The following is a 13,620-nucleotide window of genomic DNA, read 5'->3' on the forward strand; positions in this document are numbered from 1 at the left end:
GATACAGCGACCAGTACCGCAACTTTACCACAATACGAGACATTTACCAAATCTAAGAGTTCAATCCTGTTAATGCACGCTCCATCTCGACATGATGGCGGTACGGCGAATGGTGAGTCTTTCGAAGTTACTCGTTGCTAACGATGATAACTTCAGGGAGTGCCTGCCAAGCTCTACTACGCGATCGATCTGCATAGCGGCAAGATAGTGCGACATGCCCTGGCGCTCAGCACAGCTTGTGGCATCGTTCACACGCTACACGAACTTCGCCACTCGTAGATTTGTTGCACCTGGTTACACTCCGAATACTTTCTCTTCTTCAGTGCGGATGATGCAGCATGGATGCGAAGCTACTGTCACACGTTCCGCGAACTTTCAGACATACGGCACAAGCCGCTGCACAGCTTGGTCACACCATATCGACCTCGTTTGTGCCAATCGATAGTGGCCAGAATAGCTGAACTACAACTAGTTCGATGCTGATCACCGCAGGAACTACGATCGATGTCCAGGTATCTCGATTCTGTTTCATGTTTCCTTCAACTACGATCAGCATGTTGGGGTTGCCTGGACGCCCGCGAGCCTTGTTCTCGAGAAGTTGATTTACTGTGTATCAGGAAGCTCTTCAACAATTCAAGTCTCGTCCAAGTGAAGTCCTGAGACTTCACTATTCGTCGATCACAATCCTGTGATGTGTGTTGACGGACCATGGTATCAATGGTACTACCATCCTTACCGACTATTGGTCGAGATAACACCGTCGCCACTTCCCAAGTGCAAAGACGCCAAGGGAAAAAACAAAGACGAAGAGAGATGTGCTTCTTATGACGGCTATGACACATCTGTCCTTCGAGAGCGGTATCTGCAACCTCTGACTGCGAAGTTTGCTACTACCACGACTGTTTTACAACACGGAATAGCATTGTGTAACCTTATCGCCAACAGCCTCAGATCCAGATGCAGCGAAGTCTGCATCCCCACCTTCCCAATCGATCACGCATCTCCAATGGTTCCTAGATGACTACCACACTGCTAACACCATGCTCGAGAGAGTGAGCATACACAAGTTTCTGGTGGCTAGAGTAGCACGATCTCGTTAAGGGCAAACGTGCAGAGCCCACGATATCGTACCGAATTTTGCCACTCCCGACAGCTAGTCGAGCAAAAATTCTAGCACAGTTTCAAGGCTGTCCGCATGAACAGCTGTTCACGGATATAAACAGTCTGATACCTCGTCCGCAGCTTCGCTCTGGTTCACAAACTCCGGTTCTGGATGGCTTGTCACACGTACGAGAAGGCGCAGGAGCTCTACCATATCGGTTCGAGTTTGCCTGCTCGGAGTGTTCTTGGCCATGGCTGTCTCTCATAAGTGGTGTCCTTTGCATCGATCGCTGGCTCTACTTTGCTATTCTCTACCTGTGTTGATACGTTTTTCGAAAGTCGCAACTCAGACCTTAACCTTTTCTTTATCAGAGGACCACGATGAGCATTACAGTGCAACTCGGAGCTGACCGGGACGAGGTATATGTGGCGATGACCTCAATGCATGGGACTGCCATTTATGTTACCCAACTCAAGGATCCAGCTACTTTCATTGCCACCGATGATGTCCCATTAACATGCTTTGTCCCTTATTACGATGGGCAATATACTCAGGCGTGGAACTGTGGGTCATGCGATCTTTTGTTGAATACGGAAATTTATACATCGATTGATGGCCATCTAACCCAACTCTCGGCCTCTGGTGCCAACAATGCAGGCACGCGTACTATTACCACAGCTTACAGTTCGACCATCGAGACGATATCTACCACGCTCACGTTCGAGAGTGTAACGAGCAGTTCTGCAAGCCTTTCCGGTGCCACGGTGCTGGGTACTCCGCAGCGGACTACTACGTTGAGTACCAGCACGAGGACCGGCACCGACACCGCCATCGGCCTCACTACTGGTAGAACCCCAGATGTAACTGACATGATGACAACGACTACAAAACCGAACACGTCTCCCATTCCTGATCCATCAACATCAGATTCAGTCGCGCCTGGCATAGCTACAGGAACGACCGGAGACAGCGGGACGCTCACTGCAGGAGTAGTAGCTGGCATAGCTATAGGAGGCTTCGTTTTCCTGCTTCTTGTGGCTCTCCTCGTCTTCCTTGCCTTCAAATGGGGCCGAAAGCGCGCGAGGCGGCAGGTCCATTCAGTACCGCCAAGCTATCATGAGCACTCGGCACCATTGCAGAGGAGCATGCAGCAAAATCCATCTTTCTTACAGAAAGAGGGTCACGTACCGAGCGAGCTGGCCAATGACGCTGTTGTGAGTCCATTGTCGGGCAAGCACAGTACGGTGTCCTGTCCTTCGCGATCTCTTTCTCCTATTAACGGGTCGCAAATCTACCAGCCACAACCTGATCGGCGGGACGTCTATAATCAGATCTACCATGGTGGTCGTTCCGAGCTTGATCCTGGAACGTACCATGCACATGAACTTCATGCTACGCGCTACTGAGACCGGCGTGTCGTTCTAGAGTAGGAGGAGAGGAGTGCAATTCAGTGTCTTGCTGAGGTGAGGTTGACAGGAAGTTCCTTCGAAGCCACGGTAGAACTACCCGACTTACTCAAGTGAGTTCACCTTGGCCTGACTAGGTGTCCTCGGTGGGCTGAGGCAGTATCCTCGGCAAGCTAAGTCATCTACTAGTGATCTACAACCTCTCTTACTTTAAGATGCGATCACAGCCATCACGCCTTCTATGTCTATTCGGCGTTGTGTATCTCGTGCCGCTGACATAGGCGTGATGGCTGCGAAACTCGACATAGTGGTGCGCTCCTGCCAGTTCAAACCTGGTAACAGGAGCGCACCACTGCGACTGCCTCTTGTCTTCCTCGTACGGTTCTGCCGTGGCGCGCTCTTGCCTTCCCCACTAACGATGGACAGAAAAGACTGCCTACAATGGCCTTTCGAGCCGAGACTTCTCCCTCGATAGTTCATCTTCCAGCGTAGTAGCATCACGGCGAAGAGGTCAAGTAGGATGGCTGGGCACGCACGAAAAAACAAAAAATGCCAGAACGCTCGAGACACGCGATGAAGTCAAGGCGAAGAAATCTACTCCTAGCACATCGGTCAGCTGGAGTTTTGAACAACGAAAGGACTGGTTTAATGGTGTCGCTGCCCGGATACGAGCCTACTTTGATAGACTCGAGCCACAAACACTAGAGGCTCTTACTCCTCGACAGGATGCAATTTCACTAAGTCTAGCCACCGACCTCGAGACATACACTGTCTTCCAACGCTGTCAATGCCCGTGCGACCATGGCGGTATACCAAAGCAGAGTGGATCTGCGCGGTGTGTACTGGCGTAGGGTCATAACTCAAGTGGCTATCGAGATTGCCAGGCAGTGCTCTTTTATCGACGCAGTTACACCGCTCATATGGTCGATTCCAGGTGCGAATACTTTGTCATTCGATAAGCAACCCCACTTGACTTTCACCTTCTTCATCGACTACTCCGACAAATACGAACTACAAGACGAACAGACTTGGAACAGAGAGAGAACCAAGGTAGAGGTGAATTATAGGTAAAAGAGGCTCGAAAAGAAGTTGAAGTGTGGGTAGAGCAGAAGCTGAACATGAATAGAACGTGGTTCTCTAGAAGAATGTTTGTTGTTCGTGGTATCATTTTCGTTCTTGAAAAACTGCCATTGTCAGTACGTATTGGTATAGATCTCTACACTCAACTGGAGCTCAATACACAACGATGCTTTCTCTTCCTTATTGCCTATGGTCGGGCCACAAGAGACGGATAGTTGCGGGATGTGTCCTACTACTGCCTGGGGACTCTGCTACGGCAGTAGCAATTCGTCGCACGACGCTAGCGTAAGCTGCTGGGATTTCAAATGATTGTGACAGCTTCGAGAAGAGGGGAGTGTCGGAAGAATATGCTGTGCTGTGTTGTGCTTGTACGCACACTCGGCCATCCGACCAGTAACCTAAGCGAGCAAGACGACGATGTCGGTGAAGAGAGAGTTTCCATACACTTCTCATCATCTACAACGACAACTTCGTCGACAGCCATTGCAAACCTCACTTCACACACGATAAGCACCGCACACCTCTCACCAACACAAAATCGAAACTCACATATAGTCCACTGAAATGACCTCGATAATCGCAACATTTCGTCCCTCTAGCACATCTTCGTCCCTGTCCTCGTCAGACACAAACACGACCTCGCCCTCCCGCTCGCCTTCATCATCATCACCACTCCTCTCCACCAAGACCATCACTATAAACCTTCTCGCTGGCGGTATTAGCGCGGGCGTCATCTTAGTCGCTATTGTATTCGCGCTCGCGGCTTGTTGTGTAATTAGGAGGAAGAAGCGTCGACGGAAGGCAATGAAAAGTTCTGCTAAAAGCCAAGGTGAAAGTGTGCGGCAGCAGCATCGTGAGGCGTGGATCGGCATGAAGACCAGTGATAGATATCGGAATGAAAGGAAGGCCGATGATGGGATGGCAATGGCGTTTGAGATGCATGGGGCTGTGGCGAGGGAAGATCGTCACGGGCAAGCTGGTGGTAGTGGTGGTGATGCAAGGAGAAGTATGAAATTAATACCAGCAGTTGAGCCAGTCGTTATCAGGGAGCGAACGGACTCCTCATGGCCACGGAGGGATGTCGAGCTCGTTCCTGCGGAGAAGACGTTGCCTGCGTCTTGGCTTTGAGACAATGGGACGTGAGGCTCGAGATCCAAAGATAACCAGAAATCGACAGAGTCAATGATGGAGAAAACAGGCAATAATAGGTGTGACGAGTGCTGCCGGTAATATAATGGCACTGCTCGTGAAATGTGTGCACATTGAAGCAGTCATGCTTGATGTTGCAACCTTGTTCATCGCCGTCATCTCTACCTCTCCCTCTACCACGGGGAGATGGACAACCAGGACCAGTCGAGCTGTAGATTCTAATGCATGGACGTGACGAAATGCTTTCAACCGTGCAAATTTTTCTGCAGTTCTGTTTGGGCCGGCATAGTGGGTGGGGGAAACCTGGAGTAATATGCATAACGACCGCATTATTTGAAGACAATGAACCTGGTGGTGGTGGTGGTGGTGGTGGTGGTGTTGAACTCGTGAAAGGAGGAGAGTTTGGTCCATCGCTGGGATGTGTAGGTGTTTTGTTTGCTCGCGTTTGTCCGTTGTAGGGATGGGTATGGGTCTGGAGGATAGATTACCCTTGGAAGAGCTGTGAGTTCCTGTGCTGTACGCGGGCCCGATGAACCAAATTGTCAAATGCTTGCCGAGAGGATGTGGAGGATAAAAGACTGCCATACAAAGAGCTTGAACATTGGGTCGGTGATGTATGTATACGTCGTGCAAGATCGTGGTACTATATAGGTAAGTAAAGAGGTCACATCAGTTCGGATTGTTATGACGCCTCAAAAGTACCCACGCTTTCTATGAACAAATCTATATCCTCTCATGGTACATATAATCTTACAAACCCACCTACACTCCTTCGACAGGTCACACAGTTACCGAAATTGTTCATTGCCAGATTCACTCGACAGTCTTCACAAACAGTCAGGCAGCGACAAGGCCAAGCAATAATAGTTCGAGGCTCTGACTGACAAACCACACATGATGGCCCTGACATCTGGCCTGAAGTAGATGCTGATTGATCGTTCTGACGATGCTGCTGGGTGCGTCGACCTTTCTGCTTACGACGTGTTAACAACAGATGCTCCAGGGCGTGCGTTTCTTCATCAGGAGTAAGAGGTCTTCGACTTGAACTCGACACAGAGGCAGCGGTGTTGTTGAGTACAGGAGGTGTTTGTCCAGAAAGCAGCAGTCTTGCCCGATCTGTTTCGAACTGTCGACGAAATCGTGATCGAGTCATAACGCCATCATTCGAAGACAAGTGCGATGATAAAATCTTAGCTTCATCCCTTGATTCTTTGTCCTGTGGATTGAGTAGTCGTGCTAAGGTCGCATTGTCAAGTATTGGTGCTTCGGGTGTTGGCGTTGCTGAACGTCTCTGTCGAAGACCACTAAAAGACCAGGAAGGAGACTGGTATGGCTGCGTGGGTGTCCTCGCACCTTCCGACCCCGATTCCCAGGCATCTGCAACATCGTCCAAACCGGTTGTGGTCGTTGTGATTATGCTTGTGGCATCTTCGTCAATCTCGACACTCGGCACGACATAATCGGCGCTGTCATCCTTGGTGCCCCACCATCCTCCGTCCTTCCACCAGTCGTACATTCTCTGATCAAGGACTTCTTGAGGATTCTCGTGTCCTTCTAGAGCAATCTTGTCCCTCATCTCATGCTCGATATCGATATGGTCGTCCTTGGGTCGTGGCTCCAAACCCTGACGCCGTCTCCATTCGTGAAATTCCTGTTTCTCTTCTTCCGTACGTAGTCGATCTCTGTCATTAGCTATCTGCTTCAACGAGCCTCCGATCACTTTGCGTAACCAAGTAGGTCTGGCAGTTACTCCGAAACGATCTAGTAATGCGCCCGCCCCGTATGCGATCCAGCCTCCAACTGTGAACAGTATACCACGAACAAATATGAAAAGAAGATAAAATCTAGTTGTCCTCTGTAATGCACCAACTCCATCTGAGCGCGGGTTAGGATAGACGAACGCATCCTTAGTTTGCAAGGTTTTGTCGTTCTTCTCGAGCTTTCGCTCTTTGTCGTAACCTGATTTCCAATCCCCCATCTGTCGGCCTTGGTCATCGTAAGGGGGGTGAGGGACACCATATTCTTCCACAATCTGGAAATGAGATTCATCGGATGGCTTCTCCGGCCGTGATGCGTCCAATTCATCAAGACGGTCGTTTTCTAGCCACGTGAATTGCCTTGCTTCCACAGCGCGGCCTTCATTGAGAAAAACAGCCTCGGATGCAGCGGTGAGCGCTGCAAATCCGACCCGCAAAAGTGACGTGTAAAAGTCCTCATACCAGCGTAAAGTGATGCTCCTGAGTTGTATCGCAGCTTGCAAGTTGTCATGAGCAATACTGACTCGTTCTGCTAAACTGGTAGGTTGACGGATATTCGGATTTGTACCAAGCGACACTGCTGTAAGCAGTAATGCGATCATATAGATCACGCTGCACACAGCGATGCCAAAAACTATGGCCATATGGGGTAGAAAGCCCACTATGGCGACTGTAGGGAAGTGTAGCAGCCCACTGACCGGTTTTGCAACTCCGTCTTCCATGCGCACCATGTCGCTTTCCACAAAGAATCCCCAAGTGAATGCTATCATATAGCACAATCCCCAGAACGTTGTGTTTACTAGTCTGAAATGGTGTCTCTTGCCTAGAACAGCAATGACATGCGAGCTTAAAGCATTTCCACAGGAGAATAGTGCAATGAGTAGTATCTCAACTGGTACGTTTATTCTATCGAAAGGATGTTGTCCAAAGAGCGCATGAGCAGCATCAGTAATAGCAAGAATCGTGCCCGATGCAGGTATTGTGCCTTCCGATGTTATGGCAGCCGCAGCAGCAGTCGTGGTGGAGGTGGCATTCGCGGGTTTGCCGACCTTCTTGTTCAGGGTGTGAAATATCATGTTCTCAGCTTCTGCGAAAGCAAGCGAGTGCTCAAACACAGACAAAGCGACCTCTGTCATGGACGGAACCTGCTGCAAAGAGCAAGATAAGCTTTCCACGAAATGGGAAAGACTAAGGCGAAGAAACGTTGGCCAGAGAAGAGAAAAGGAACCACGAGGTGCTCTGACGTCGGGCTCGGGTCTGCTCATACCAACGGCCGCACATGCTTGCTCATCTGTTGACCAAAAGAGCACAGTTGATGAGACCGTATGAAGAGCGCCTCCGTCTGTCGACCAATCTAATATGCTGTACTTGTTGTTGTCTCCATAACGATAGAGGGAGAATTCCGGGGAAGTCTGGCAGCGAACAGCTTGAAGCAGCTGATAGATCTGACCGGCGAACAGGATAATAGGTAACAGACGTAATGCAAACCTCTTGTTCCAGGTCAAAACAATGCGCTGCCTCGACGCGCCGTAGATGGTGACACGATTGAGGACAAGGGCCAAGATGAAGCATGTAAATGCCCATCTTGAAGTTACATAGTGTAGCATTCCCCAATAGCTCCTGTTTGTACTCGTTTGGAACGCTTCAACAAGAAGATCGCTCCAGCTAGCGCCAGCCTCAGCTGCAACCTGTGGTACAGCCTCACCTCCAGCTGCTTGACCTGCTCGGAAGAGATGACGAGCAAGTCCTTCGATACCAGTGGTGCGCACGATGAAGCGAGGTATTGCTCTGAAGAGGAAACGGTCAACTCTAGCAATCGTACGGAAAGGAAGGAGCGCGACGTCTCGAAAGGAAGGTGTGGTCAAGAAGGACGTAGAGGTATTAAAGGTAGCGGTTGAGTATTCTGCGGCAGAAGAGTAGGTGGTCTCACTTGCTGTACTGAAGATGTTGGCAGACGCCATCGTAAGCAATCATTAGTAAGGAATCTAGTAGAAGGTCGAGATAAGTAATTTGTCCTCCAGGACAGACAGTGTCGTCAACTCAATCTGTAAACAATTTGTAACACTGATCATTGTACCTGCACCTATCCCCGTCCGCTATACAAACGACGTCTTTGCTCCAAGTTACTCTCAGTGACGAGACAACGAGATGAGTGAAACCCAGAGACTATCGGCGTTTTGGACAAAACGTGCCGAGCGGAAGGCACGATTGACGCCATGGTGGGTTCTGCGATCACAATATGCCTTGCAGCCTGGCGCAAAGTGTTTCAGTCGATACTGTACTCTGGCATTGATCGACACGACTGCATCACTCGAGTATCTCTGCACTATCTTACTGTCCAACCTCATTCAACACGCCTCCGTCAACAGGCAGGATATGTCCATTAACATAGGCACATTTGCTCAAGAATATCACGGCCATTCCCATCTCCTCGTCGGTGCCTGACCGCTGGGCTGGTACAGGATGCTCCTTCTCCTTCACCTTCTCATCTGGCATGTCAGTTTTGTTCCTATCATCACTCTGTTTCATAGTCATCTCAGATGGAAAGTATCCTATTACCAATGTTAGCTGGTCCCAGCTAAAAAAACGCGACGAGGGGTCTTACCTGGTGCGATTGAATTGATTCTCACTCCGAACTTGGCAAATTCTTTACTCATCATCTTTGTCAGATGTGCAGTGGCTGCCTTTGCCGCATTGTATGCGAAATGGGACTGCGAATCTCTCATCATGCCCGACATACTGCTGATGACGATGACGCTCGAGAGGTGGTCCTTGGGCGCAGCCTGGAGAAGTGGTAGGCACGCCAAAGTTGTCCAGTATACCGATGTCACGTCCGAATTGAAAGTCTCGTTCCACTCCTCAGAGCTTTCGGCCTCCCACATCTGCTTCTTGTACTCCTTGGCGTCTTGAACGTCTGGTTGTGGCTCTTTTGGACCTGGGACACCAGCAGCAGCAACAACAAGACTAAGATAACCCTCCTTGGACTCAATCTCCTTACAGAGTTTGTCCAGATCGTCCTTGGAGCGAACGTCTGTTGATCCAATTGGCACGATGTCACCATGCTGGTCAGTCTTTGCGTTCTGCTCTTTCGGGTGATGTGTCGCTGCGGTTTTCTCCAGTACCTCTGTACGTCTGCCAGTGATGTACACCTTGGCACCGTTGGCTGATAGAGCTTGCGTTGCCATCAATCCAATGCCAGTACCTCCGCCAGTCACCAGGCAGACATATCCCTTGAGTCGGAACAGGTGCTCGACATGAAAGTTGGTAGTTTCTGCCATCTCGTCCTTACTCGGAATTGAACGTAGCCAAGAATACTCTGGCTCGCTTGAGTAGGGGCCCTTCTTAGATATCGCCCAGAAAGTGGTAGCACAAGGATACTTAGAACAGCGAAATATCACGTTCTGTGGTCTATATGTGTGTCTTGTAGCTTAGTTGATTTTTTGCGACACGAAGATATGATTGCGAGTCTTATTCAGAAACACTACGTATCTGGCCTACACCAAATCAACAGTATCCCGGACCATTGATCCTATTTTGACACACACGATCACAAACATCTCAACAATTTATATGGCTGACGTCATATCGAATACCGAGCCCTGTTCGTGGACGAGGAACAAAATCAAGAGGGGTATGCTTCGAATCTATCGAAATGAGCAAGCAATTTGTTAAGCAGAACATGTCGTGGTTCACACGGAACGATGTCTTTCTGAAGACCGGGAAAGACTTGCAGTGGCTTGTGGTTCGTGGCTGGTTGGCCTACGACTCGTAATGTCTTCTATGCATCGGAATTGTTCTCCACTCTATCACTTTTTATGGACTGGTATCTGCGGTAGCCACCACCGCCCTACAAAACGCCGCTTCAATGCCGTACGATATGCGCCAATGGGTATCTTGAACATGTTGAATATTGCTCCTTAACATCGTAGTCTTTCCCGACTTCGTGTCCCACAACCTGCGCCATTATCGTGAGTATTGATTCGTAAATTTATAGACATCATCAAGCATCATTCGTGCATGTGTGGTAGCCACCTGTGCTGCCGCAAACTGTACAAATGCTCTGGTGTTGAAACAGAGACATCCAAGAAAGTTCTATAGTCTAGAACTTGAGCTCCTTGGGTTGTTCCCACGGGAAACTCTGGTCGCTGAAGTGACCATTCTTGGCAGTTTGGCAGTAGATAGGGTTGGTAAGGTTAAGTTCCTTGACAATGACACCAGGTCGCATGTCGAAGTTCTTTCTGATGATCTCAACAAGCTCCTCTGAAGACTTGGTGGATGTGCCATATGAATCAACATACAGCGAAAGTGGCTCAGCAACACCAATAGCGTACGAAAGCTGAACGAGGCATCGTCGTGCGAGACCGGCCTTGATGAGAGACTTGGCAATCCATCGTGCGAGGTAGGCAGCAGATCGGTCGACCTTGCTGTAATCCTTTCCAGAGAAAGCACCACCACCATGTGCACCCCAACCACCATAGGTATCAACAATGATCTTCCGGCCAGTCAGACCAGCGTCTCCTTGTGGTCCACCAATGATGAACAGACCAGAAGGCTGGATGTGGTAGACTGTCTTATCATCGAGCAGTTTTGCAGGAATGACCTTCTTGACAATTTTCTCCTTGATCTCTTCTCGTAGCTTGTCGGTTGTGATGTCTTCCGAATGCTGTGCAGAAACGACTACAGTGTGGACTCTTCTGGGTACAACGGCACCATTGTCATGGTCGTACTCGACTGTGACTTGGGTTTTGGTGTCGGGTCGCAACCACGGTAGGCTGCCATCGTTTCGTGCGTCTCGCATGGCCTTGTTGAGTCTGTGAGAGAGCTGGATGGTCAGAGGTAGGTACTCGGGTGTTTCATCGGTGGCATAACCGAACATGATGCCCTGGTCGCCAGCACCCAATTTCTCGAGGACCTCATCGTAGTGAAGGCCTTGTGCAATATCCTTGGACTGCTCCTCAATTGCAACCAGGATGTTGCAGGTCTTGTAGTCGAAACCTTTTGCTGAGTCGTCGTAGCCAATGTCTTTAATGGCATTTCGAATGACTTTTTGGTAATCTAATCGAGCCTTGGTGGTGATCTCACCAAACACCATGATCATGCCAGTTTTGGTTGCGCTTTCGCAGGCGACCTGTCAAGGTAAGTTTCTGCACGTCAAGAATACCAAAACTTCCTAACCTTCGAAAGAGGATCCTCCTTGAGGCATGCATCGAGAATGGCATCAGAAACTTGATCACTACGGGAGAATCAGTATTTGGTCGGCTTGACAGCAAAGGTGTTGACTCCATACCAGATCTTGTCTGGGTGTCCTTCACCAACTGATTCGGAGGTGAAGAGGAAGCTTCCTTTTGCTGGAATAGCGTTGTCGACGCCGTTCGAGATTGAACCCATTATGAAATTGTCTAAAAGGTAGGAAGCCGAAAGGTATTCTGCGTATTGGTGAAGTGGGGAAGAAATATACGACCAATGTGTTTGTACTGAACAATCAGCTCTGACTAGAAAAAGTTGGGTGTTAGAGGGAGAACGGCAGTTTTCTGCAAACTGACTTCCTACAACAGAACAATGACAGCAGGAGCGAGTCCCCACGTGTATTGAGCACGCCAGAGGGACGATCAGATACGCCGACTTCGAAGCCCAAAAAAATTGTTGCCGAATGAATACGGTCTCCACTGCACCAGGACCCCGACTTGAAAATACAGTATGCTTACAGGCAACAAGCTCGATCGGTAGCGAGTGAAGCTGTAAAGACGAAGCACAATACGCTTGCGCGATGACGGGAACAAATGGGTCCGGAAACTTATCATCACATCATCCCAAGCATTCGTGTCGAACCATTTTCGGCGCATCTTGCGGTGAAGTTGGTGTAAAGCACTATTGCTGGTGGTGAAGGTTTGCTCCCCAAGTGAAGTGGCCCAGTGCAATAATGTTGAGGCGCTTGCTTCAGTAAAACAACTTCTGTTTGTCTATCATACGTTCTGCCTGTTCGATTGACATGAAATGCGAATGCCGAAAGTGCCTGTGAATCTTCTCCAGCGTGTTGTGCTAACAATGTGCCCGCCCTAACAGATTCCAGTTTTTCTCTTTCGCAGTTTCGCACTAAATCGTCCTCTCGAGGTTGTCCAACTTTGCTCAAACAATATCAAAGGCCCGATTTCTAGACGCAACGATGTCCAAGTTCGGTGTACTCGTGATGGGACCTGCAGGTGCAGGCAAAACGACCTTCTGCACAGCATTGATCCAACACTTACAAACCGTGCGTCGCTCCTGTTTCTACGTGAACCTCGATCCAGCAGCCGAGTCCTTTGCATATACCCCTGACCTCGACATCCGCGACCTGATCAGCCTTGACGATGTTATGGAAGAGATGTCACTCGGACCCAATGGTGGTCTCATCTTTTGCTTCGAGTTTCTCCTACAGAACCTCGACTTCCTGCATACAGCCATTGAACCATTAAGCGAAGAATATTTGATTATCTTTGATCTACCAGGACAGATTGAGCTATATACACATATCCCACTTCTACCCGAGCTTATCAAGTTTCTGAGCCGGCAAGGAGCAATGGGAATCAACCTCTGTGCGACCTATCTGCTAGAGGCTACTTTTGTGGTCGACAAGGCCAAGTTTTTCGCCGGTACCCTCAGTGCCATGAGTGCGATGGTCATGATGGAATTGCCGCATGTGAATATTATGTCCAAGATGGATCTGATACAGGGACGGATCAGTAATACACAAATGAAGAAATTCGTGGATCCGGACTCGAATCTGATGGACGACGAAGATACCGAACGGAACGCTCTCACAATGGAAGACGCATTCGATCCGAGCGACCCTACTGAAGTTGACCAGGTCATGAGTGGCGGCAGTTTCAAGAAGCTGAATCGTGCCGTGGCAAGACTGATTGACGATTTCAGTATGGTGAGCTTTTTGAAATTGGATGTCAACGATGAAGAGAGTGTGGGTGATATCCTGAGCTACATCGACAATGCCATACAGTATCACGAAGCACAAGAACCTAGAGAGCCAAAAGAGTTTGACAACGACGAACCCGTCTGGGAGAACGACTGACGACTTGAACACGGATAGACGTATGGATTTCAGCGTAGGCGTTGGTGGCAGACAGATTTGGAT

General features: G+C 49.3%; 4 protein-coding genes across 4 annotated transcripts; 1 reads left to right on the forward strand and 3 right to left on the reverse strand.

The window, feature by feature from the left end:
- Positions 1-5,973: 5,973 nt before the first annotated feature.
- LTR64_002692 (uncharacterized protein) lies at positions 5,974-7,630 on the reverse strand (the record flags this gene model as incomplete). Its single annotated transcript, XM_064897060.1, has 2 exons — positions 5,974-6,041; positions 6,091-7,630. 2 exons carry the CDS (start codon positions 7,628-7,630, stop codon positions 5,974-5,976), a joined length of 1,608 nt encoding a protein of 535 aa, XP_064756010.1.
- Positions 7,631-8,825: 1,195 nt separating this feature from the next.
- LTR64_002693 (uncharacterized protein) lies at positions 8,826-9,772 on the reverse strand (the record flags this gene model as incomplete). Its single annotated transcript, XM_064897061.1, has 2 exons — positions 8,826-9,046; positions 9,100-9,772. The coding sequence occupies 2 exons, from the start codon at positions 9,770-9,772 to the stop codon at positions 8,826-8,828; spliced, it is 894 nt and encodes a 297-aa protein (XP_064756011.1).
- An 821-nt stretch (positions 9,773-10,593) lies between these two features.
- Positions 10,594-11,882, reverse strand: SAM2 (methionine adenosyltransferase sam2; the record flags this gene model as incomplete). The annotated part of the gene is made up of 3 exons (XM_064897062.1): positions 10,594-11,622; positions 11,670-11,727; positions 11,782-11,882. The coding sequence occupies 3 exons, from the start codon at positions 11,880-11,882 to the stop codon at positions 10,594-10,596; spliced, it is 1,188 nt and encodes a 395-aa protein (XP_064756012.1).
- A 775-nt stretch (positions 11,883-12,657) lies between these two features.
- Positions 12,658-13,557, forward strand: LTR64_002695 (uncharacterized protein; the record flags this gene model as incomplete). Its single annotated transcript, XM_064897063.1, has 1 exon — positions 12,658-13,557. One exon carries the CDS (start codon positions 12,658-12,660, stop codon positions 13,555-13,557), a length of 900 nt encoding a protein of 299 aa, XP_064756013.1.
- Between the last annotated feature and the right edge of the window lie 63 nt (positions 13,558-13,620).

The sequence above is a fragment of the Lithohypha guttulata genome (genome assembly GCF_036872675.1).
Source record: "Lithohypha guttulata strain CCFEE 5908 chromosome Unknown scaffold_2, whole genome shotgun sequence".
Lineage (NCBI taxonomy): Eukaryota > Fungi > Ascomycota > Eurotiomycetes > Chaetothyriales > Trichomeriaceae > Lithohypha > Lithohypha guttulata.